Source organism: Nipponia nippon, unplaced genomic scaffold, assembly GCF_047370975.1.
Source record: "Nipponia nippon isolate SJK-2023a ecotype South Korea unplaced genomic scaffold, ASM4737097v1 scaffold_8, whole genome shotgun sequence".
Taxonomy (NCBI): Eukaryota; Metazoa; Chordata; class Aves; order Pelecaniformes; family Threskiornithidae; genus Nipponia; species Nipponia nippon.
Genome location: NW_028262402.1, coordinates 38,717,869 through 38,743,989, shown reverse-complemented (window position 1 = coordinate 38,743,989; position 26,121 = coordinate 38,717,869). Strand labels below are relative to the sequence as shown.

The window sequence follows — 26,121 nt, the reverse complement described above, 5'->3', positions numbered from 1 at the left end:
TGCTGCTGCATGCTTATGCTGCCACCTCTTAAGAATAGGCTTATCATTTGAATCCCTCCCCAAAAGCACTGCTTATTTGGGTGGAGGGAATTTACCAGTACTGCTCCTCTCCTAACAAATGGTGTCTCAGCTCTGCCTGTGCAGCTTTAGCACTACAAGGAAGTCCCCTTCTGCTTTTGACCTTCAGGATCCCTGACTGCCTGTGACAAGCTCTGAAAGCCAGAAGGGAAGTGTCAGACTGCAGAGCAGGAAGAATCAGAAGTGAAAGAATATGCAGCTGATAGCTCAAAATGTGGTTGAAATGGTGTGCCCAAACCATGACAAAGAACCTCTGAAAAAAATTGGCATTTGACAAGAATTTTTTGTTTGTTTAGTTGGTTGGGTTTTTTTTTTTTTTTGGATGTGTACTTAGAATACTTAGAAATGCATATTTGTCCCAGTCTGAGTTGCACCAATTTAGACAAAATTCTTTTAAGGAACAGTTTTTCCAAAATGAGTGCTTGTTTGCATTTTTTATTGCTGTTTTTTTACTACTCAGGTTAACTTTAAATGCAAGAAGCTGTTTTCATAAAATGATGATGTAGTTAGTCTGAGAGCCCATAAACAAAGTGGTCATTACATCTGTCACAGTGGTTTCAGACTGCTCAGGCATAGCTTTGAAATGCGAGGAGAGATTTCAGGTCAAAGCAAATTCTTGCAGTTTTGTTATAAGCCATTAACAACAATAATAAAGCATATTGTTAATCTAAACAAGCTTAGGAGAGCAGGATAACACAGTCTCTTTCTTTCAGTATGAGCTTTCAAACAGATTTTTCATTCTTCTTTCTCCCTTCTGTTTTTTCAGAACTTTGTCAGAGCAGAACTTGGATTAAAGTGACAGATAACATGTATCTTTCCTAAGTACCTTGCTATCGTATAACTTTTGATAAATATAGGTCCTTGTTTTGGCTTTTGTGAAGTCACAGGATTTTAATTCCTTTCCTACTAAAGGTGCAATGATTCAAAGGTTAAAATTCAAAGTGGAAGCAATAGAACCTCTCCATAAAACTTTAAACTTACAGATGGAACTATCCTGAGGTCTTTAGGAATATTTAATACAAAAAACTCCACTGAAGCATTGAACCAAGAAAATGAGGTATTTTCACACAATTCCTTTGTAGATACTAAATTTAACTAATTGACTTATAGTTCTAGAGAGGATTGTTGCTGGAAATCTAAAGGAACTCTGAGAGTGAATGAAACGACAACAGCATTTTCAAGACAGTTTTGTGCAAAGAATTTATTCTTTCACAACAAAGGGCCATAAACCCCATCCTTTTCTTTAGTATGATAAATTATATTTCTGTAATAATAATAAAAAAATCACATTGCTGTGTTCATTTAAGTGACTTAACCAAATAAGTGCTAATTATTCCCTTTGCCATTGTCTGAACATCCTAAGCCATTTACAACAGAAATGGAAAAGCTGCTTGTTGTGTGTATAAATCATTTCCTTGTAGCCTGAGAAGGTAGTTAAAAAGACAAAAGGAGTCCTTTTTTTGTGGGCATGCTTTTAGACCATGTTTCCCTTTGCAGTAACTCAGAAGTTTATGTGTACAATGAAAGATTATTTGACAAACACCACAATAAAGATTAATCAGAGGTTGACATATAAAATATTTTAGTTATGTTTCATACAAACTGTGAATGAAATATATTTACCTGGACTAGAGTCACAATCAGAAATCTTAAAACATCATGTCATAGATGCACAGTTTCACTGGGAAGTATGCTAGAAGATTGTAAGGAGGAGTGTGTTGGCTTCGAGGAACACAGATGCACCAGATGATACCAACGAAGAAAATCTGGGTAAAGTCAGCAAACTTGCCTATTCTATTATGAATTGCTGAGTAACTATAATCACAGACTAGCAGACTGCTGGCATCCTATCCCAGTGGCATTCATCAGGTAAATACACCCATCTTGTTTATATCTGCACATTTCTAGTAGTGATTGGCGAGATTCTCAATAAGCATGTGTGCATGGTTTGAAGCAGAGTTTGTATTAGTTATAATGCACACAAATACATACTGGGAAAGGATTTACTCTTCACACAAATGCACAGAAACAATCTTGTAACCAGCCTACATCTGGAGTGCTACTTAAAAGCTTTAGGAAAAAATGGTTTTGGAAACCATTCTGCTCTCACAATAACTGTTAGCTAAAACCTTGAGCTCAGCATGCTAAGAATTAACTAAACATACTTAACTAAATTGCTGTAATTAAACAGGAAAAGCAACAGAGCAGCAAATCCATAAATTAGTAAAGAGTTATCTAAATGAGTAACTTTCATCATCATATTCAAGCTCATCTTCCTCGTTGTCCTCCAAAAGTCCATATCTAAATTTGCGATAGACTGTGCCGTCCTGGCCCATATATACAATGTCATCTTCTTCGTCATCATCTTCATTATCTCGATCTCTGTACTCAATCACTTGATCTTCCTGGTAACTGGTACTCTCATGGTAGTTTCTCATGTAGGAAGGAAAGGTTTTGGAGTGATTTGTCAGCTTCTCATACCCACCTTTATTGACAGCTTGGGTTTTGGCTCGTGATTTTCTCCAGATGAATACAATGGCTCCAATGACAAGGAGAAACAAAATGCAGGTAATAACAAAGAAAGTAGTTTTGCTTTTTCTCTCTGGTGGTAGAGTGGTCCGTAATACACAGTCATCTACAACAGCAGTTAAAAAAAAAATAAAAGATTAAATGAGCTTGTGTGTGTGTACGGCACACAAGTGTGTACACGGCAGCGGAGTATTTGTCTTAAAACACCCCGTACAATGTTTAGGCCTGCTTACGTTTTTAAATGCATTCAAGCTTACTCTTCGAGTACCACAACTGTGTTCTTGTAGCTGTGATGGTATAAGGATGTAAGCAAGGTTGCTGGGATAGCTATGCTTCTTTATTAGTGTAGAAATAATCAGAAAGAAGCAGAAAAGCTAACAGGCACACAAACGCATTTTGACATGATGAGCTTAAAATGCAACAATTCAGATGGCTATTCATTGAAGCAAGCACTTCCCAGTCACCTGTTTTATGAAAGGCCTGGCCATTTAACATAACAGCTGTGCCTGAAAGAAGGCACCGTCTCCCACATCAGTCGTGACTGCTGTTATTTATGTAAAGCCCTTCCTATTCTGCTGATGGAGCAGTAGAAACACACTGTGTGCCTGCAGCTCAGCAGCACATTTTCACTCCGTTCCCCTTTTGATTTTTAAATGTCTGCCTAGTCAGTCATAAAGACCTTCAGCACTGTTACTGCTCTTTCAGCATGGTCCTACCTTGTGTTTCACTACAGTCACAGCAGTCTAGGGTGCCTGCCAGGTCAGAGTCACCACAGCAGGGCAGGCAGCGGCTTTCCTCCAGGTAGAGCTGCATGCTGGCTGGACAGATCGTGCAGTTGCGAGGCCCAGGTCCCTTGCACTCAGTGCATGAGCTGTCACATCTCTCACACTTGGGCTCGTCCTCCTTCAGACACAGAACACAAGCAATGCACCTTTCATTTTGGATTCTTTGGACCTGACCTGGCAGTTCTGACTTGTCATTCACTGTCTGGGTGGTTGTCTCTGGGCACCATGGGTATCAATGGCAAAATACAGTAGGGACTAGGAAAAGTAAAATTTTGTTCATGTTTCCTGGGTTCTCAGTGATCTGCTTGTAGGGAGAGGGGGGAAAGTGTTGTAGGAGCTTAGTTAGAGATCTCACCTAGCTAGGCAGCAAGCCAAAATTCATTCAGACTGTAAGGTCTTTGGCCAAAAAGTGTGTTTTTGTTTTGCTAGTCTCATGCTAGCAGATCTATGGTTCTTTGGCAGTAATGATGGTAAAGTGGCCCTCAAGAAGTGTACTCAAGAGTATTGTTAAATGTAACTGACATGGGAGAAGCAACATGAAATATTCTGGAATAAAGAAAGGCAGCTGAGAGAATGAATTTCCTTTCTAACTTGGGAAGGAGCAGAAATAAGGAATAAAGCTGGCTGGAAGTTTTCTAGCAAACCAGGTTTTTATTAGATTGTGTTGGTTGTGTTTTACAGAAACAGCTTAGATTCAAATATGCTTCTCAAATACCAGATAGGCTCCTGGGAGCCTCTGTGTACAAAGAATACCAGAGATCATCGTTGTCACATCTACCTTGCAGAATGCTCTGAGCTCAGGTAATTCAAGGCTTCCAGTGTCTGCAGTTCCTGGCCTATTGGGAAAAAATTGCTGGTTTTCTGCCATGGTACCAGGACCCCATACATGCTGTGAGGATTTGGAAACTCCAGTAACCGTTCATCAGACTTGCTGTCAGACCTGAGAGGCTGATTGTCCTGAATCAAAGAACCTCGGCAAGATGGGAGGGTCATAGCGGGAGGTCCAGTTTCTCAGTCAAAGCTCTTGCAAAGAACTGTGGACCTCTGTGGTCCCCAGCTCTTAGGCTGTTTCCTCAGGCTCGCAGCTATGGAGCAGCATTGCCAAGGGGATATTCCAGGCCAGAGACTCGAGGGTGTGCAGCATCTCAGGCCAGCTGGCTTGCCTTGCAGCTATATTCTTGAATAAACATCTTTGGAACGCAGTTGGTGTGGAAATCTGGAAGCTGGAGTGCCCAGACTTGTGGCACAGACCCAGACCTAATTGTGGTCCTACTCTACTAAATATACAGCTCTGTTAACTTCAGCCTGTCTCTTCACTAGAGGTTTCTGGCAGCAAAGCTGTCAATCAGGAATGCAGTGTGATTTCTTACAGACAAAGCAGCAGAAATCCGTGGGGAAATCTGAGTTATACTGGAAGAAAAAAATGCTCTATTACTAATATAGCTGATTTTGTTCACATGGCTTTGGTATCATCGTTGACTAAGTTGTGCCTTTATATTTACTGGTAGAGGATTACTCTATAGTAGACAACCCCAGAAAGAGAAACAATGCTTCCTCTGCCAAAAGAAGAAAAAAGTAAGCATATTTAAAGATAAGCAGCCTTGAAGACTCAGAGAAGAGCATTCTGTGTTGTTTATATTGTGTTCAGAAGTTGAAGTTTACCGTATAAATCAGAGGAGGAAATGCCTACAGATAGGTACCTCTTGTCCTGGTGTCTCCTGGACTTTGTATTCACCTACAAAACAGTCTGAGTTGCACATTCCATTTAATAAACTGTAGCTCCATACACAAGATGTGCAGCTGAATGCTCCCTTTCCTAGAAAGGCAAATAAACCAACAATATTACAACAGGAAAAATTGGCATCTGACTTCCTTTAAAAATTATACTGACCACTGTCACCAAAGAAAGCGGTATTTGTCAACAGCAAGAACCAGCAGTGAGGAGTCCAGCATGAGGACGTTCTTATTAGAAAGAGCTTGGGCCTAGTCTTAAGGTTTAATGATGTGCCCACAAAGTGTATTTCTTAGGTGTGTTGATATTCATGAAAGCTGATTTGGGAATCAGTTGTGCAGGGAAGTTCCAACACATTCAGGAAAATCAATTAGGTCAGCGCGCTGAAGTAAAATTGTGGGAAACCTTGGCCGAACGCTCTCCTTCACAAAATCAATACTTGTCAGGCCTGCTACCTAACCCTTTTCAAACCGCAATAAATGTTTATGTTTGAATAGCAAATTAAATTCTTTAGTTGCATAGGAAGAAAATTCCTCACTAAGCACAAACAGAGCATTGTATGCACTTTGTGTGTTGGAGACTCTTTTTGAAGACAGATGCTACACACAGTACTTCTGTGAAACATTGAAGTGATGGGTTTGTCCCACATGTTAAGATGCACCTGTCAGTTTCCCTGCAACTAGGCATTTTCTGCCACTGTCTGAAAGGAAGAAAATGGAAATTCAAGTAATTCACCTTAGAAGCAGTTAAACAGGTGAAGTTAGCAACCTTCCATCACCCAGTGAATTTACTATGTGATTTTTCTGAGCAGCGCAGGCTTTGCCTTCCTGCTCTTGAGAAACAAGAGAGAGCACAATACTTCTTTGCTTGTACATTAGCAACGCAAATACATTTCAGAACACCTACAGGTTTGCTGTTTAGAAGGATTGGCTTGTGTTGCATCTTAGTGTCTCTGTAATAATGGTAGAAAGTCTGTCCTGTAGGATTTACCCCCTGTAAAGCAGAAATCAATGGAAGTAGTCTGTAAATTAAAATGGCTATCTTTTTGTCTCAAATCCAAGCCAAAATATTTCTGTTACTTTCTTATAAAGTTATTACACAATTACATTTTAATAGTTCTTGAAGGTGGCTTCCCTCTAAGAGTTATTTCCACAATTTTAAATACTGTTATGTTGCAATTAGCCATCTGTGCTATCCAGTGTATCCTCTATCCGAAACAAATTTTGTATGTTACAATATGGTGTGGTCTAAGCTGCAGAGTGGCACCTGTTAGCTATCATCTGATGCTGTTCAGAAATAATAGGACACCAAATTGGTCCAAGGGGATTAATGCTGCTTGCTTCAGAATTGGATGAATTAGGAAAAAGAAGAAACTGAATATATAGATGTGTCACAGAACAAAATGGATGGTCTCTCCAAGTTGATTTTGAAAAATACTTAACTATATTAAAAGCAGCAGACATCACTCCTCATCACTCCTTTTTTTTTTTTTTTTTTTTTTTGCTTTTCACCCTAAAGATATGCTTTATGGCATTGTTGTTATCCTCAGTGTTGTTAGCTGTTGATTTTCTACTCTTCCCTTTGCAGACTGTAAAGATGTGTGGTTGGGTTTAGGTTCCTTGGCTTTCACAGGGTAACACATAGGAGGACAGCTCAAGGAGCTTAACTTCTTCACCGAAAGGGTAGTCAGGCATTGGAACAGGCTGCCCAGGGAAGTGGTTGAGTCTCCATCCCTGGAGGTATTTAAAGAACGGATAGATGTGGTGCTTGAGGACATGGTTTAGTGGTGGACTTGGCAGTGCTAGGTTAACGGTTGGGCTTGATGATCTTAAGGGTCTTTTCCAACCTTAACGATTCTATGATTCTATGAAGAGTGTGATATTATTCAGTCATTGTTCAGTGTTTGTGTGAGAAACAAGGTCCAGCTCTGTAACGAAGAGAGCCCTTTTTTTTTAAGTTGATGAGCATCTCTGTGAGTCTGTGAGAGGCCTTGCTGACGGAAGCTTCATTACCATTGTCAGTTTGTTTCCCCTCATTGACCTGGCAGCGGGGCTCACTCCCAGCCCTCCCCATGAGTGCCTGGCTTTACGCTTGCGCTCTGTGGCTGGAGGCAGCCCTATGGGGAGCTTGGCAGGAATTCATATCCTTGCTTTGATCTCGATCAATCAATACTCTAAAAGTAATGTGGCAGCGTAGAGCTGCCAGTGCAGCAAGTTACCCAGGGCCAGGGAGAGCCCAGCAGCCCTGGGGGAGTTCTGCGTCACCCACTGCAGCTACTCGGGTCATGGACAGGTTGGTAGCGCTCTGCATGGTACGTCTCTTTGTGAAGTGTTTCCAAATCTTGGAGCAGAGAGTGAAAAAAAAAAAAAGAGAGAGATGGCAGGTGTTTTGATACTCCTTGACGGGTGTTTTGATAACCCTTTTTTTTGGTCAAAGTGGAGCATATGCTTTTACCTTCACAAGTTCGGCAGGAAGGGTGGCATCTTTCACAGACATTGTTGTCCTTGCTTTCGTAGTAATACTCGGGACAAGAGCTGACACATTTGTTCTTGGAGCGCAACAGGTAGAAATATGTATCACAGAAAAGGCAGTCTGTGGGTTGAGGCCCCATACACTCCTTACAGCCCTTGTGGCATCTCTCACATGATCCAGTGGAGTTTTGTGCAAAATATCTAAAACAGATCAAATCGTCATGGCTTTGTATAAAGCCCAGCAGTGACAAGAAAACCAAAACACACCACATCAAGCTGGTCCCAATCTGGGCACCAACTTTGCAGTTTGCTACTGTGAGGGGAGGTTTTCCACCACCTCTGTACTGGGACAACATAAGAATTTTTCACCTGAAAATAGAATTCAGTTCTTTTTCACTCTGAAGTAGAATAGGGCAGAGTGATCCAATTTCTCAAAACTCTCCCTGTGATGTAGCTCTTAGTTAAATATCTTGGACCTTACCCTGCTGGACACTGGTTTACACATCCTTTTCCTTGTCTGTACCAGCCTGGTTTGCAGGAAAGGCACTGTGAGCTGTGTTTTCCAGTGCAAGCGAGGCAGGTGCTGTGGCATGGGGAACATTGTCGCTCATTGCTGTCAACATAATACCCCTCTGGGCATGTTTCAACACAAGTTGTATCTGCACAGACAACAAGGCAGAATAACACATCATATTCGGTATTTGCTGCCATAAAACATCTTCTACAGCTGTGCTAGAGCAAACTCTCTAACAGGGGGTGCTGTTAGAGCGTGTACCAGAACAAGAAAAGAGAATGTTGGGATATAGTAATTATTTTTTGTTTCTTCTAAGTCTTGTCAGTTCATTAGTCCTCATTTCTGCAATTTATGTACATTAGCAGGCTCTTCAGAACAGATAATTTTTTATCTTTGTGAAATATAAATGCATAATACATAATAATGAACAGCAGCTGTGATTTCTTTCAGAATATACAAAAGAAGAAATAATAATTAGGAAACTTTCTATCTGCATTACCATTTTTCTTAGGTTTCACTCTAAGCATCAACCTCATTGCATTCTGTGTATATTACAAATCTGATGTTAAATCTGAGATTTAATGACATTTGTTCATTGGTCTTTACCCCTGTGTGTGGCTACTGCTTTATATTATGGGAATAAATGCCTGTAATGCTGCCAAATATGCCAGGTACATCCCACTTTTCCACTGAGATTTAAGAGGGGCATTAGAATAGGAATCTTGAATGAGAAATTAGGACTGATGCAACTAACTGCAAGTGCATCAAGCTAAAGAGAGCAGTGATTACTCATTAGTAGCTTGTACTCATTATCTAGCTTGTCTTTATAGTTCTGCCGTTCGGGTTGCAACTGGGCAAAGGAAGATACTTCCCCTTATTTCTATTTTTCTTACAATTCTTTCTCCACTCCAGGATGTTTATTTGCATACTTCAATCAACTTTACAAGCTGTAATGGTGCAAAGGAGGTGAGTGTGTTGATAAAAAAGACAGGTCTGATGCAAGACCTCAGAAATTTAAAAATGAAAAATCTGCATCAGAATTAGACTAAAAAAGCTCAGGTTCAGTTTTAATTCAAACTTTCTTTAGATTTTTCCTGCATGAAAGATCATTTTAATTTTTTTGTCTCCCAATTATTTTCTAAAATTTTTGTTTGCTTTTTAAAGAATATGCAAAGAGCTAAAGTTTAAGTTCTGGGATTTTATACTTTTTACCAATTTGTTTCTGAGACAACACAGTCTTTTGCTCCAAAGTCAGAAAAGTAGTTTTGCACCGCAGCCATCCGCTAGATACTGACCTAATGATCCATGAACAACTTTTTAACTGCTCTGCCTAAGTATTCTTTGCTCATCAGATCTCTGCAGGAATTAAACAAGCCAACATGAAAATGTGAGATCTTTATGTGTACATTTAAAAAAAAAAAAAAAAAGTTAAGGTTATCCCTCTTGTCTTTTTAAGCCCTTTGTAGGAAATAATGGGAACAGTACATACCAAGTAAATGAAACATACAAGTTTTGTTTAGTCCTAGAGTTTGTTGCTACTTAGAAGTCCTGCTTTGGCCCCAGTGAGTGGCAGGCCCAGTCTCACAAAGAGTTCCCAGGTAGCCCTTCAGAAGTGATTATCTCTGCACAAGTTATGTACTTGTCAGGTTAACTTTGCAATATTTAGATTGGCTGAAGCAGCTCTAGATGTTTCAGAAATGTGACAGAAACTTGCCTAGTTCATGCTTTCAGCGTAGAATAAAATCTAGAGGCAGGAGCAAGACACTTACTGAGAAGATAGCGGTTATTTGCACAGCTAAGACAATGGTGTTCAGTGGGTCCTGAGCAGTGGAAACATTTCTTATGACAAAGCTTGCAGGTCTGAGTTTTCTCAACGTAGTACTCAGTGCGAGAGCAGTAACCAGGTGCCACACAGTGCCCATCATGGTTCAGCATCAGGCCATTTCTGCAAGCAAGGCAGGCAGTGGAAGAAGAACAAGTCTGGCATGTCCTGTTGCATGCTGAAATGGACAAACAGTAGGAATGCCATCATTTCTGGTTGCATTTCAGATTATTATTTCAGCTTTAATTTTGCAAGGAGCAGTCATCATCTCAGGATGAGAGGCTGAGGGAAACAGAGCGATGGCTCTGCTTCCGCATAGTCAAACATTTTACTATTTTCAATCTTATGCGGTGGGTTCCTTAGGTTTCCTTTTGCACTGGCACTGCTTTTACTGAGCAGTGGTTTTCAACATACTGTCTCCAGCAATACTCAGCACTTTACCAGAGTGGTTGCCCATAATACTAAACACACCTAGCTTTGCTGCCTCCCTCTCAGCTCTCTCCAATTTTTGCTGTTCTAAGCTATGCCTTGTTATTTTTCTGTATTAGCTATCTCCTCTGTTTCCAGGACACTGAGAGCGACAGTAGCCGGCACAGGCAGGCCCTTTTGGGATAGTCTTCAACCAGACCCACTTGTATCTCAATACGATCCCAGGGAAAGCAACAGCTGCCAACCTTGGCAGTCTTCAGTGGCTTCTTCATAGTAAGTCCCTTCAGGACACTTTTCAAAACACATGCCATTGTAGAGGACAAAGAAGCTGATGGTGCACTCCGTGCAGTCATCTGAGTCTGGCCCGTCACAATCCTTGCAGTCTGCATGGCAGGGAAAGCAGTGCTTGTCTTCAGCATAGAAGTGAGAAGGGCAGTCCTGCACACACTTCCCCTCGTGCAGGAAGAACTCGTCCATGCACTCTACAGAGAACAGCAAACAACGGGTAAGCAAATGGGCAGGAAATTCTGACCTCTGTAAGTAAGGAAGTGAAGAAATCCTAGGAAACCATAAATCCTGCAGTGCCTGTTGTAACAGGAGGTAAGAGGACAGCTTGGGAAGGTAGTGCTTTCTTTTCCGACTCTTTCCCCTCCAAATTGCCCAACCCTCACACAGCATCTTCTGTGTTACAAGAGACTGAGAGGCCAAGTCACCTGTTCAGCTTTGCTGCCACTGAATATAGGTGGACTTCTGCTGAGATATTATATCTGCATTGTGAACTTCCTCTGAAATCAGGGATGTCCACATCTGAACTTTTGTTTGGTTTGTTATTAAAATATGAGTCTGTCTGGAATATAGGGACCTGAATGCTTGTCTTTGCATAGAACTGGTATTCAGCTGCTAATTTCATTATGAATACTTGTGTTAATAGCTTTGTTTACGATTTTTTTTTCCATTTCATCCATGTTTATGTTTCCAGAATGGCTTGCTCAATATTAACTGTCCTGGAAATTTTTGTGAGGGCATTCAGACTCACTGGGATATCCAAGGCTTTCCTAATATGTTTCATTACAGCGATTGCATTTTCTGCCATGAGTAGTCATTTGCAAAAATGGTAAAGAAATGTAAAGTTCAGCCAAACTCGGAAAAAAACATTCTGTGTTTCACATTGGTGTAAATGTGTATGTAAGTGTTTAGGCATGGATACACTAGGTCAGAAATAGAATCAAACCACTAGGAATCTCCGAAGGACAACAGGAACAGGCAAAGCAATGTGAAATCTTTACAGATTAATGGTTTAGCTTGAGTCTCACCATAGAACACTGATTGCTTAGCCTCTATCCTAGAGGTTAGCAATGATATATACATTCCTTTTTTTATTTTTGCTCATTAAAGAATTTCCTTTCAGATGTGTGTTTCTGTCTGTCTTTAGACAGATCCAGATGGATTTTAGCCAAGTCAAGAACAGTTCTTTGTAATACCTTTGCACGTTTGATTGTGAATGCACTCCTGACACATTTCAGGGCAGCGTTTGCAGATTCCTTCAGAGGCAAAATGCTTCTCTGAACAGGTAGGTTTACATTTCCACTGCTCCAGAAGCAAAGGACTTTTACAGGACAGGCATTTGGTTGCACTTCCCATGCATGTCTTACAGGATCCACTGCATTCCTTGCAAGTCTCAGAATCATTAAAATATCCCCTATGGCATGAAAACAAACACAAAGCAAACTGCCGGTTAATGTATAGTTATCAAACAGTCCAGGCGGTAAGAATTATAAGTACATATGAGACTTTCCTAGCACACACATTTCACTGGATCACACAAGTTTCTCACACAATTTGCTGCCCGTCCTCCACTTACATCCCCTCTGTCTGCGAGAAGAAAATTTGCATGGTTAGTGCTATGAAGGGAGTCTGGCCTTCCTTTGTTCTTGTACCTACTCTAAGGGATGCTGGACTTTCTTTCTTGCTCATTTCTTGATTCCCCCCTTACATAAGATAGGAAGAACAGTGATATCAGGGAAAGACAGGGAAGTATAACCTCAGTGGCCCTAGAGGGGAGAAAGAGTAGAGAAAGCCCTGGAAGTGTGAAGGCTGGGAAGAATAAGGAGGGCTGGGTTTAAAAAAAAACAACAAACCCAGGATGCTTAAGTAGTACTTGCATTTAGTAACAGCAAGCTAGAGACGGTGAGGAGGGATCATATTTTACTGGTATCTGTGGCGTGAGAGGAACCATAGACAGCCACGACTGGGACTATTAGTTGTAAAGAAAATATAGAAAAAATTGTGCCTATGTTTCAGGAGAAGAGGGATAAAAGGAGAGGCTGGATGCAATCCAATCTGCCTACACTCTCAAAACCAAAATGTTAGAAAGTTAAAGGACAAGCAAGACCACATTTTGAGAAGAGTGCTAATCCATATGTATACAGTCATTGATGAAAACTAAGGAAGAAGTTGACACAGAATGTAGTCCCAGAACATGTGCTTCACATTAACAAGCTTATTCTTCCCTGCAGAGAGGTGCTTCTCCTTTCCTTCTTGGAGATGACCTTTCCAAAGAAAGGCGAGGAGATGCGTTAGGAGCAAGATTAGCAAAAAGATAAGAAGAGCTGTGCCTGCCATCTATTCTTATCTTCTTTTTTTCTCCTAACATTCGTCATGATCCGGCATCTATTTCTCACAGTCCTGTCTTCTTCTCTTGTTCCAGGCTAGACTACTCTGCCAGCCCAGTCTTTCAAAATCCTCTGTCAGTCATGATCAATGCAGCAAGTCAACCCTTTCTATCCCCTACAGCATGTCCCAAAACTCAAAAAAAAACTAAAAAAAAAAAAGTCATGTAATCCTCTGCTCCAGTGGAGAGTAGTTATGCTTCAAGAACTTTGCCTTAGAGGCTGAAACCAGAGTTTAACTCTGGTGGACTTTGCTGAATGATGTCTGGGAAGCCATTACTTATAGTCTGGAATTTGGAAAAAAAGGAGGATAATAACAGCTGAAAAGACTAGTGATATATGAAAAGGTTTAATATTGTTATACTGACCCTGTGTGGGATAACTGTGGGGAATGAGTACTGAGAACAAACATATTAATGCCAAAACATTATCTTTGCCTCTATGCCACAATTTCTGATATTAAAAGTTGTTTCGGGACTAGAGTAGGCTTTAGTGCAATCACTTTGCATTTACTCTTACATTTAATGATCAGAATCTGTTCCACTGGCCCTTATTGACTTATTTGACAAAGTTAGCAGGAAAATACTGCCAGGGAATTTGTACTGATTGTAAGAAAAGCAGGAGCTGCACATTTTTCTAAAGAAGATTAACCAAGCATGATCTTCATGCTGCATAGCACAGATTTTATGTGTATATATAGGTATGATGAATGTTGATGGAAAAAGCATAGAAACAGGAGAACCTGATGTACTCAAGTGCCTGATCTAATATCCATCACAGTCAAACGGGGATCTTTCATTTTGAATTCCATTCAGTACAGGTAAAAATGAAGAATATAAGCCAAAGAGAGAAACACATCACTAAGCTCCATATTTCCATATCAGGACTTTGATACATCCACGTTCTGGGTTCACACCCCTGTTCTGTACTACTTTAAGAAAGGAACAAGTTAGGAGAATGACCAGAGACTTATTTTCAGTCACCATAAGGAACCATCCTGAAGTACCATGGTCCTATGGAAGTCAATGGGAGCTGTACCATCCGTCATAGGATTTCATGTCTAGTTTCACTTTTGATTTTTCACTTTTTCTGTAAGCAAGAGAAAATGTTTTTTTTCAGGCCAGCTGAAAATGACTTTTACCTTGTGGTGGTTTCTGGTAGCTTAGGTTACATTAAGGTCTCCCTTGAAAGGTTCATAATGGATCTGAACTTTAAAGAGCAGGAGCACAGTGAGAAAACAAGGAGCAGTCATCCAACAGAAGTTACTTACTCAGGGCATTCCTGTAAACATCTGCCTTTGTGGAGGAAGAGCAGCTGGTCTTGTTCAGCCTGACACTTCTGACAGTGCCAGTGGTTGGAGCACACTTCACAGCCATCCATGCACATCTCGCACTTTCCACTTGCAACATTGCCAAAAGTTTTTTGAGGGCACAGAGAAACACAGGTATCATGGATAAGAAATGTTCCTGGCAAAAGAGCAACCCAGGTGGGGAAAGGCACCAATTAGAAATATATTTAAAAGATTCCTGCCTTGGATGGCTATAAAAAAAGCTTTCAACTTCCTCGAAACTTAACTTTCTGATGCTTAAAAAAATGAATAAAACATTCTTTAAGCCAATTCCCAAAGTAGTTTGCTCAGCCTTCACTGAAATTTAAGGTTAGAAGGAATCATCAGGATTATCTAGTACATCCTCCTGAATAACCCCCTATTCAGTAATTCCTGCATCTTGTCTACAACTTTTGATTGAAAAGAAAGAAAAGGAACTACATGCACCTAACAATTTCTTTACCCGTATTGCCAAGGGCATGTTCTTAATTCCTAGCTGATGTCTGACTTCAGCTGGCAATTATCTGATTACCTGCCTATGTTTTAAGCTGTCAAAGAACTTTCTAGTGACCATTGATGAAAATATTCCCTGGAAGTGTGTAGGGTACAGAATGTTTTATCCTCTTGCAAAACTTACCCAAAGAATCTGAAGTATCTTACCTTCTGGACATGAAGTACATATGTCAGCAGATTTCTCACAGGTCTTACATGAAGGGTCACAGGACTGCAATTTTTTTTTTGCATCTGGGATGAAAGGGAAAAAAGTTCCATTTTTTACTGTCTTATAAGCTTTTTTTGTTCATTTCCCTCCCTTTAGGAGGGCCGTTTCCTATGACTTTTTCTAAGCTCTTTTGAAAATGTACCTTTGTGAATTTTTGGAATTCACAGGGTTGAAGAACTTGATGATTGTGTTCAACTCCACTCTCTTAAATGGTAAATTAAGAGTTGTAATAAAGGAAAATATAAATGTTATCCTGAGATTCACTAAGCACTGTTCTGGACTGCTCATTGCAAATGAGAACAATAACCTAGCTTAATAATGTTAGTTTCAATGTATTGCTCTAAAACCAAATCCAGATCTGTAATCCTAATAGATGAAAACCAGGAAGAGCTAGAAAGTATGTACATTTGGAGGACTTGGTGTAGTAAGGTATTTTCATGGAGATTTTGTACTAGCTGGTTGCAGAACATCATTACCCTGTAACTAAGGGAGAAAACTATAGGAAGGAGAGAGAAATGAGTGTTTGGAAAGAAAATCTGTTAAAAAGTTCTCCCTAAAACTATTGTCTGCTATTTCCCTCCAAAAGGAAGAGTCTGATGTGTGTCAAATGGAGTTTTTATGTTTGTGGAACACTAAGACTTTCGTTATGCTTTGCATAGACTTTATTCAGTGTGTTACTCAGCTCCAAAATGACAAGGAGATTAGAGGATCATACCTAGTACAGAGAAAGTCTGTTGTGCAATCTGATAGGTCTCAGCATGCAGCTCTGTATTTTGATCCAAGCAATTATAGCAATGGGTAAATGGATGTCTGATAAAAAAGTAATTGTGGGCCAGCGGACAGAAGACAGTAGTCTTTTGGTTTTGTTGAAAATAAAAAATAAAGAATAAATCAGATGTTGGTTGCAGATTGAGCTTTGCACCTCAGTTAGCACATCCAGCTCATCCTGCTAATTAAATATGTATGATTTCTGTAAGTTGATGGACTGGCTGTTAGTATCCATTAGCCACATGCAGCGTATCACTACATTTTTTTTACTGCCTGTTATAGCAAGGTAGTTTAAAATATTGACATTTTGAATGAAAGTCATGAAAGCAAATGCTTTGAGTAAAAAGAGGAGGCAGGAGAAGAGGAGACTTACATAGAGCCCTTTCCCACAAGGGGAAATGGTGGGCATTTTATTAGGCAGAGAGACACTTGGTAGAAAAGTGGGTATGTGCATAATATGGCACAGGGGCAGAAGGAGGAATAATAATAAAAATATTAATAATTATTATTATTTATAACTGTACTGCTAAATGAGCTGAGCCCTAGCTATCTCAGTGAAAGAAGTTAGGTCCACATTCAATGTGGCTAGGAGACTGTCCATAACAATATGTCACATCCACATCTGACCCTACCAGCAGCTCAGAATGTCTTAAAAACTCTCTGCACTAAAAAAATTTCTCAATATGCTGTCCCTGGCCAGAACACGAACATCTCAGGAGGGTCCAGGGACAGCACAGCAGATCAACATCTGGCTGTTTAACAGTAGGGCACTTAACAAGGACATGATTAGTCATTCTTTGCCAGGACTACTTGTGAATACTACTTGCACAGGGTAGTGAAAGTCTGTAGTGTTGCAACTCTTGTTGGTAACTGGCACAATATTAAGCAGCTCCAGATATATCAGGAGAGATTCCTGCTGTTGGGCAGGCAGTTGTCAGATTCATTGAACAAGGAGAAAGGAGATTCCTTGAAAAATCCTGATTAGGCTCTGTACTTTGCACTACCTATGTATAAGTTATATATTTACATATAGATTAATAATTGTGTAGTATAGGGAGTGAAGAACTAGAGTTACAAAGTAATTTTAAAATACTGTTTTTAGTTGCCGGTAAGTTTCACCCTTCTTGAGGAGAACAAGCATTTTGTTGTGCTTTTCTTAACCCTTATAAGAGTGTGCACGTGGATATCTTGTAATGCTTTCTGCAATAGTAGGTCCTGTGGGTTTAAATCCTTTATGTCTCTTGCTGACGTATTTTCTATGGATTTTTTCCCTGCTGAAGACCTATTTTCTATATTTCACACTACAACATGCTATTCCAAGATGATTCTAGTCCGTTTAAGTGCGCCAGAGAGTAGAGGGCAGTTTAAGTCTCTCTCAAGCCTCTAGATGTACTTAACCATATAGCACACAAGCATTTTCAGTTTGCTTATCCAAATAATCCTCAAAGTAACTTGATGATGACTATTGCTTACTCTTGTAAGACGCAGAAATTCACAGTCACAAGATTTTTTTGGAGGGACTACTCCTTAGCTTCATGTTTTTTCCTGACTCTTTGTTATTGAACAACTCCTTAAAGAGTGTCCTTCTTGATGTCATCTGTAAGAATATCAGGAATACTCCAGAAAAGCTGGATGCTTGGTTTTAATAGATTTTCTATTCTCCTATCCTTAAATATGCAGATCTTCTCTCTTTTTCTGCTCTTGAGAGAAGATCCCCGCTGACTTGCCAATCCTAAGATTTTTCCCTTTTAGAGACTAGTCATTTAGCACTCTCTGAAAAAGAACATTGAATAATTGATGATATATTGCACAGCCATGTAGTTTTTAATTAATGTTTTTCACTTTGCCTCTAGCACCTTGGCTGAAAGAAAGACCATCTGTTCCTGATGTCTGCCTGCAGTTGCACATCCTCTGTGCCTCCATCAGTTGCTTTGATAAACCTTCAGAATTTGTCAAGGCAGAGTCCTGATTTTCCCACTGAAAATGTCATTGACCTTTTTCTAAACATGCAGTAAATAATACAAATTTTCATTTCCCTTTTCAGCAGCTTTACATCCAGCTACCTTACCCTGGCTTATATTTTATTTTTTTAAAATCCCTACTGGGCAGTTTTAAGTGCTGTAATTTAATACCAGTTATGTGTATGAAGAAACAAGCCAGAAATACTACTGAAGTATGTGTTGCCAGGGGAAAAGGACCTTGATCTTGGCAAGAGAGTTGGTGTAATGTAAAAAATAAATAGCAGGAAGGTAAAGTTAAGCAGAGAAGTTGTTAACTACCGCTGAAGAATGTTTAAACGAGCTCATTGTTTCAAAAACATTTCAAGCCTTACAATTAAAAATAAAGATCTTTTTCGGTGAAGTACTTTTTATTTCCATTTGATCCTTGCCCCTTCGGTAGCATTTGTTGTCTTCTGTAATATGTGTTAGTCACCACCAGAGGGGAATGTACACAAACAATTGGGCTTCTGATATTTGGCACGTGAGACAACCTTTAGCTTTTCAGTCAAATATAAGCCCTTAAATGCCCCAACTACAGTATTGATAGAAGTTGATAGAAGAAATTTTACTTTTTTTTTTTTTATAATTCCAGACTGTTAAAATGAGCTTTTCCCGTTGTAAAGCTCTTACTGACTGGAAATAAGCTTTCATTTACTAAAAAATAAAAAAAATGCAACACGTTTGAAATAATGTGAAGTTTTTAAATGTAATTTCCTTGCATAGCAAAAAGTTCCCCAAATAGGCAAATGTGATGGAAGAGATTAGTTTATGGAAATCTGTGCACACTACTTCCAGTAATGTAACCAGAGTTTTCCAAAGAATAGCCTTACAAAGCTGAAAAATGGTCACGTACTTTCTTGATCTTTGGACTGATGATAAATGGAAAGCTTGGAAATGACTGCTTTTAACTACGGGGTTGTATTTTTCTTTCCCCTAAAGGATGCCATTCTGTACTTGAGGATCCAACAAGCTTTCCTTTAAAATTTCAGTCTGTAGCTCTTATGGTTGCAAATGAAACTTGTAAATGTAGACACCATAAGTCTATGATGTAGAGTTGTAAAAGACCCATGTTCTAAAAGTGGGACATCGACTCTGAAAAAAATCTATATTCTATTATAATATTGTTCTGCTCTTCTTTTTTTAAAGGCCAAAACATATGACCTTTTCAGACCTACTGAGCTGTTTTTATCCTTATGCTTATATTCTTTCTTGGTTGGTTTTTTTTTTTTTTTTTTTCCTCCCAAACGAAAATGCCTTCTATTTAAACTCTATTCAGGCCAGAATCTGACTCAATGTCACATTGATTCTAGTGTCTTTGTCAGATTGAGTAACAACTTTGACATACACCCAGCTCAGTCTCTCTTACTCCTTTCTAGAAGCTGAGAAACTGAATCACACTGTGCCATTTCCTGAACTAAGGTTTACTGCAGCTCTGAAGCTACCATAGTTCTCTTGCCTATTCAGTCTATTCAAGGGATTATCAAACTGGAAGGTGGGAGAAGACTGAAAAATATATTTTTTCCTATTTTCTTTCCTCATTTGGGCTTGTGCAACATGAATGAGACAATGGCAGAGTTTCTTGAAACCTAGTACCGTAAGACTTCAGCTGTGACCCCAAATGGAATTAAGGAAAAAATGAGCAAAATTCTAGCTCCATTTAACACAATGTCTCCGTATTTCCTTTCTTTTTACTTAAGTGATCTTACTTTGAGCTCCCAGATTTTTTCAGTCTGATTTTAGAGAAAGATTAAATGAGTCCTCAAAAATATTCAGGATGAAAAACATAGGTCCATGTGGAAAGAAGTGTGGTCCTCTTCACATGCTCATCACTTGTGGAAAATTTAAAGTTTATTAAAAAAAACAGCATGAAACCCTCTACAAAACCTGAGGACATATGCATAGAGATATGGCCATATCTAAAGAGACATATCTTTAAATATAATAGCATTTGAAGTACCTTATGGTCCCTCCTGCATTTCATTTAAACCCACAACTGCGTTATAAGAGTTGTTACTAGTATAGATGCATCCTCTTTGTGCTGTCCATCTTGCTCAGTCTACCTGCTCCTTATGGACAATGGATCTTTATGCCGGGGAGTGCAAGCAGTAAGTGTTCAGATGGATAAAAGATGGTTTGTTTTCTTAATTTTAAATCTTGTTTATTCACATTAATTTATGAGTAAAAGGGGGACTTAAAAACTTGTATTTTTAAGTTGCTATCATAGAATCATAGAATCATTTAGGTTGGAAAAGACCTTTCAGATCATCAGGTCCAACTGTTAACTGAGCACTGCCAAGTCCACGACTAAACCATGACCCTAATCACTGCATCTACACATCTTTTAAATACATCCAGGGATGATCACCCAACCACTTCCCTGGCCAGCCTGTTCCAACGCTTGACAACCCTTTTGGTGAAGAAAATTTTCCTGATATCCAATCTAAACCTCCCCTGGCACAACTTGAGGCCATTTCCTCTCATCCTATAACTTGTTACTTGGGAGAGGAGACCGACACCCACCTCATTACAGCCTCGTTTCAGGTAGTTGTAGAGAGCGAGAAGGGCTCCCCTGAGATTCCTTTCTCAAGACAAAACAACCCTAGTTCTCTTAGCTGCTCCTCATAAGACTCGTGCTCTAGACCCTTCACCAGCTGTGTTGCCCTTCTTTAAATGTGCTCCAGCACCTCAATGTCCTTCTCGCAGTGAGGGGCCCAAAACTGAACACATTATTCAAGGTGCGGCCTCACCAGTGCCGAGCAGAGGGGGACAATCACTTCCCTAGTCCTGCTGGACACACTATTTCTGATACAAGCCAGGATGCTATTGGTCGTCTTGGCCACCTGGGCACACTGCTGGCTCATATTCAGCTGGCTGTGGACCAACACCCCCAGGTCCTTTTCCTCCGGGCAGCTTTCCAGCCACTCTTCCCCAAGCCTGTACCATTGCATGGGGTTGTTGTGACCCAAGTGCGGGACCCGGCACTGAGCCTTATGGAACCTCATACAGTTGGCTTCGGCCTATCAATCCAGCCTGTCCAGCTCCCTCTGTAGGGCCTTTCTACCCTCTAGCAGATGAACACTCCCACCCAACTTGGTGTGGTCTGCAAACTTAGTGAGGGTGCACTCGATCCCCATGTCCCAGTCATTGATGAAGATATTAAATAGAACTGGCCCCAGTACTGAGTCCTGGGGAACACCACTTGTGACCAGCCGTCAACTGGATTTAACTCCATTCACCATGACTATTGAAGTAGCTCCCTGCATACAATTGTAATACCCTTATCTTCTAGTTAAAAAGACGTTGACTTTTACAAGGAGACTATTTTTACAATATATTTTATTGTCAGACCATGGCACAATTGCTGCAGTGGGGAATGCAGAAGGAAATGAAATGCCATGGCTGTTTGTAAGTGCAAGCATATCCCTTTTAGAAGGTGACCTGTCTAGCTTTTACACTGTATAGTGAGATGTGATTTGAATGTGATCCAGTTGAGATGCTACTTAGTTTGTTAGATTTTATTCTGTGCGTGGCACTGGCCTTGCAAAACTGATACAGTCATGAATAAAACCACAAAAACAGGTTACGTATCTCCATGAGGTAATTACCATTACACAGACACGGTAAAACATAATGAAAACAATATACATATGTAATAAAATACTAGACCTATCCCATTTTGAAGACTTATGTGAACACTAAATTTAAGGAAACTATAGGAGGGCTGAGAAGTAAATCCGAATCCCCAATAACCGTTAATTCCCAATCTAGTTATCTTGTAACAACCATAGTATTACTTTACAAACAAATACCTAGAATATGAAATTGGCATGCCTAAGAACATATGGGATAATGAATCATTTTTGCTTGCCTCTGGCAACCTGAAATTTCACATATGGATAATGCTTAAAAAGTCTCCTAACTCTTCCCATGATGCTCTAATTCTGCACACTTAATGTCATAACATTTTCACATTTGGAAGACTATGAGCCGTTTGCTCCTGCTGCTGATTCCTCTACTGTCTTCTGCCCACCCCATTCTTTTTTTTTTTTCCCCTTCCATATTCTGAAACCTTTATATGTATGTCTACATGGCTGCATTAGGGTCCTTTTAAATAATCCTTTTAAAGCCGGAATTATTGTTTTCCCTCAACGAGTACATTTTTACCGTTTTTGTTTTACTCTGTATTTAGGAAAAGAAAGATATGCAAGATGGATGCAGTTGGTCAATGGCTGCTTGTGGGAGGTTGCTCTTATTATTGGGGGTGGTTATGTAATAGTAAACAGAACCAGCTGCTATTTAGCTGCGTAATTTACTACAGCATATATTATCTGCGTGTAAAGAAGCACATATTCTCTTTTGAGTTGGCATCAGAAACAGACCTCATTCCATACCCATTTTTTTCCTTTTGTACTTTTCAGAAGAATGTGGTAGACTAAACTGTGTAACCGAGGAACGAACGAGTTTTTAAGGTGCAGTATTTACAGTGAACAGGCAAAATGAAGACCTGACCATAACTTGCAAAACATCTAATCCAGTTGACAGGGTGTGTGTATTCACTTGGTGAATCAAGCTTACACTAGTGTGTCTCCTGGCTTCCAAAGTCATTTCATCATCTGGTACATGAGATAAAAGACAGATGTTTCACGCTAGAAACACAGAGCTCAATCTCTTTTTTTTTTTTTTTTTTTTTTTTTTTTCCTTTTTCCTCCTTTCTTGGCTTGCCCTCTCCTTTTGAAAGCCTGGATAACAGACATAGTCTGTTTCATTATTTCAGACCTGGATATGACTTGTTAATGATTCCTGATATGAACTGAACTGTTTGTCCAGCAGAGTATACCCCCAAAGTAAATATTATTTTAGAAAGTTGTTTTTTTATAGAATGTTTTGGTTTTTGGAGTGTGTGCTCATAAAAATTCAAAAGACTGGTCTATTATTTATCCTTGCATAAGAAGTAGAAGAGAAAACTTAAACATGGGAAAAAAGTGTATTTCACATTCACAAACGTTTTAATCCTCACCTAGATGGACTGGTCTCTCAAGTTGCAATGAAAAGTCAGACTCTGTGTTCGTTTCCCTGTGGCAGGCTCTGATGTGCTGCCCTTTAATTTATGTTAGCCTTGGAATCAAAAAAAACAACAGTCTTTGTATCCCAAAACGTTCCTATATGGTACGTCAACACAGTCACTAAAACCACAGTGGAACCCACTGAATCCATGTGACTGGAAGAGCCAAAGAGAAATTACTTCATTATTTGTAAATACAGTTCAAGGTCTAATACCTCAATTCACTGTTAGTGACATTTCTTAAGAAAAAGAGTAAATAGAAGACTAGTGTGGTAAAAGCTGATGTAAACTACTGGATTTGGAAATTTTGGCTATCTTCCTAGTTGTGTTGTCTTTCTACATTGTCTGGAGCAGGGCATGTGCTGAGGATGAGCTTGGTGATATCTCATCTTCATTCCCATGACAGGGGCGTGGTTGTTCATTTCATACTTGGCCCCCACGCCCAGCTCAATCCCCCAAAGTGGTGGGACTAATAATTATCTGGCCTGTATTCTTTAGTTAGATTATTTAATTCAGGCCACTGAAGCTCAGAGGCAGCTCTGCCATGATGCTGCATCAATATAAATGTGTTGAGGACACTGAGCACCCAGTGGAAGAAGAGTGTATTGATGAACAGGCAGAAAGCATGAGTGCCAAAAGCCAAACCTCAGCCACAGTCTTTCCCACACTGGGCTGGTGAACAAACATGAAAGTATTTTAATATCCCCTGCAGAATGGACAAGCTTCGTGGACCATGCCCATGCTGCATGACAGGCTACCCTTAGAAACTGAGTTTGACAACAGATGAGATGGAAGATTCTTATATTTTGCTAAGAAGAAATAACCCTGGAGAAAATCAAAGTAGCTAAAAACAAGCTAAAGAACACAAAAAATAAACTAAGATAAAATACTTAGAGATCTGTCCAAAGGAAGCAGTGAAAAACTTGGAAAGATGCCATAATTTGCACCCATGTATGACAGAAAAAGTATTTGCTCTGTCCCCATAATCTTCTTTAAAATAAATAATGGAAAAGAGAAAGCCCTACAGAAATGCTTAAGAAGATCTGGAGAGGGATCATTGTTCCAGGCCCAGGGAGTTTTTCTGTACAGGTATGCCAGCCAGAATCCTCACTGACAGTAAGTTTCAAGGAGCACAGATACATTTTCATTTTGTCCATTCTTGTACTTATCCTACAACACTGTTGAACAAAGCAATAAAAGACTGGCTGCCTCTCCTAAATTTTATTGGTTTTCAGAACACTTTTGACAATAAAGAAAATAGCTGTAACACATAGCGAAACTGTTTCTTCTTTTCTTTTTTTTTTTTTATTTTAAAATTATCCACATATTTCAAAACATTATCAGGGTGTGAAATGTACTGCAGTCTCTAACTAGACCTACCCTATTGGTGTGATGTACTGCTAGAGTTACATATGGTCCTGCCTGAATCCTTTATTTTTTATTAAGGATCTTCAGCGTGGAACGAGAATTTCAAATATAGATGGCACAGTTGGAAATCTGGACTCAGCTGATATCTGCCTCTTGGATGCATCACCAAAAGAAATGAGTGAAAGAGTGATATTTTAGCCAAAAAATCAACCATTTAGATTTTCTTGTTAATTAGCAAATGAAAATGACTGTTATGGGAATCAGATGATCCTACAGTATCTGAGCGAGACACCTCACAAACTGATGATAAATGTAGTTATTAAGGGTGTAACTTCAGTAAAGACAGTGACAACTTCATTAACATTTTGACTTGAAGGTTACTACTCTTTGGAAGCCTATCCTGGTGAGAAAAGGCTCAAGATATCATGAAGTTCAACATCATTTTTTCAGCGGTTACATGGCACAGCTGCTGCCACACTGCAGGAATCCCAGCAAATCTATCCCAAAGAAGGTGAAGACCCTCCAGCCAGGTTCCATGGACGCCCATCACCAGCTGCAGCAGTAATCCTGTGACTTTGGAGCAGTCATTAATGTTCAAGCCAGTACAGCTCTGAGACAGTTGTATCTTACAGTTTGAAACGCCCCTAAGTAAGATGTATTTTAACTACTGGAAGGAAAGAGAAAGGGTACGCAAGATGGAGAGAAAGAGGTTTCCCAGCACAGCAATGGTGATATATACAGACCTGCATCAGCTGCCTGCTCAAAAGAAAAAAAATGACAAGTCACCGGATTTGACAGTGTGAGAAATAGATAACTAATAGATAGATCAAACTACAAATGTGCTCTTTCCATGGCATTCATGTAGACAGTCTCAAATTGAAAAAATACTCGTATGGATGAAACACAAGGAAATGCATAGAGGAGACCAACTTTCTATTAATATTTCTCCTTTTTATGTCTCTCTGATCTTTTTCTGAAGTGAAGAAATGTTATTCCTTTTGATACACCATTTCTCCGTAGATAGGCAATGAATAGAAATGGTCAATATTTTTTCTGAAAATATTTGTTAGTATATTTTAATTTTTAATGCAAGGTCATATAGATCTAACGATAGCCATTCTTTGATGTGTTTGAGTCAAAGACAGACATAGGAATCAGAAGAAAAATTGTATTTGATAGAAAAATAAAGCTGGAAAGGACCTTAAGTAATCTAGTCTCTTACTCCACTCAGTAAACATCTCTGTCAGATGATTTTCATGTGTTCTTAAAGACCCCTAATGACGGAAATCCTGAAACCTCCTCCAAGATTCTACTGTTACACCGTTTTACCATTTGAAAGTCCCCTTTTTCCAATGCCAAATCTAAAACTCCCTTTCTGGATTTTAACTCCTGTTTACCGCACTCACAGAGACCTGATCTATTCCATACTTCTTTATGATTGTGTTCCTCTTAGCTTTCTCATTTAGTCCCAAGCCCCTCATTTATCTCAACTTTCATTGTAAATAATTTTTCCTTAGATTTCTGATAATCTTCATTGTTTCCTCTCTAATTTGCCCACTTCTTTATTTAAACACTGTGCCCAAAATTGAATGTATTATTCCAGCTGATGCTTTACAACTGTAAAGAAATTGAAAGAATTATATGACACCAGCTTTTCTCCTTGTTTACAGTGATCAGCAAAGCAGCCTTTGACACTCTAGAGGAAATTTTACCCTTTGTTGAAGGTTATGGCGTACAGGTAATTAAAAAGTGCCACTTGCAGTCCTAACTATTGAGATTCTATGTGCTGCACAGGTTTCACTTAAAAAGTATGAATATTCAAAGCAAATGCGTTTTAATTTGTGTG

The 26,121-nt window shown here is 39.5% G+C and overlaps 1 protein-coding gene across 1 annotated transcript in view; it reads right to left on the bottom strand.

The window, feature by feature from the left end:
* Positions 1–1,320: 1,320 nt before the first annotated feature.
* The window catches only part of PCSK5 (proprotein convertase subtilisin/kexin type 5), a 253,671-nt gene continuing 228,870 nt past the window's right edge, over positions 1,321–26,121 (bottom strand). The window contains exons 28-37 of the mRNA XM_087741708.1: positions 15,017–15,100; positions 14,300–14,495; positions 11,842–12,059; positions 10,606–10,842; positions 9,879–10,109; positions 8,077–8,254; positions 7,579–7,796; positions 5,093–5,208; positions 3,324–3,510; positions 1,321–2,713 (exon numbers count right to left, since the gene is read on the bottom strand). Coding sequence (XP_087597834.1) covers positions 2,310–2,713; positions 3,324–3,510; positions 5,093–5,208; positions 7,579–7,796; positions 8,077–8,254; positions 9,879–10,109; positions 10,606–10,842; positions 11,842–12,059; positions 14,300–14,495; positions 15,017–15,100 — 2,069 coding nt within the window. The 3' untranslated portion in view covers positions 1,321–2,309. The remainder of the gene's footprint in view (positions 2,714–3,323; positions 3,511–5,092; positions 5,209–7,578; positions 7,797–8,076; positions 8,255–9,878; positions 10,110–10,605; positions 10,843–11,841; positions 12,060–14,299; positions 14,496–15,016; positions 15,101–26,121) is intronic.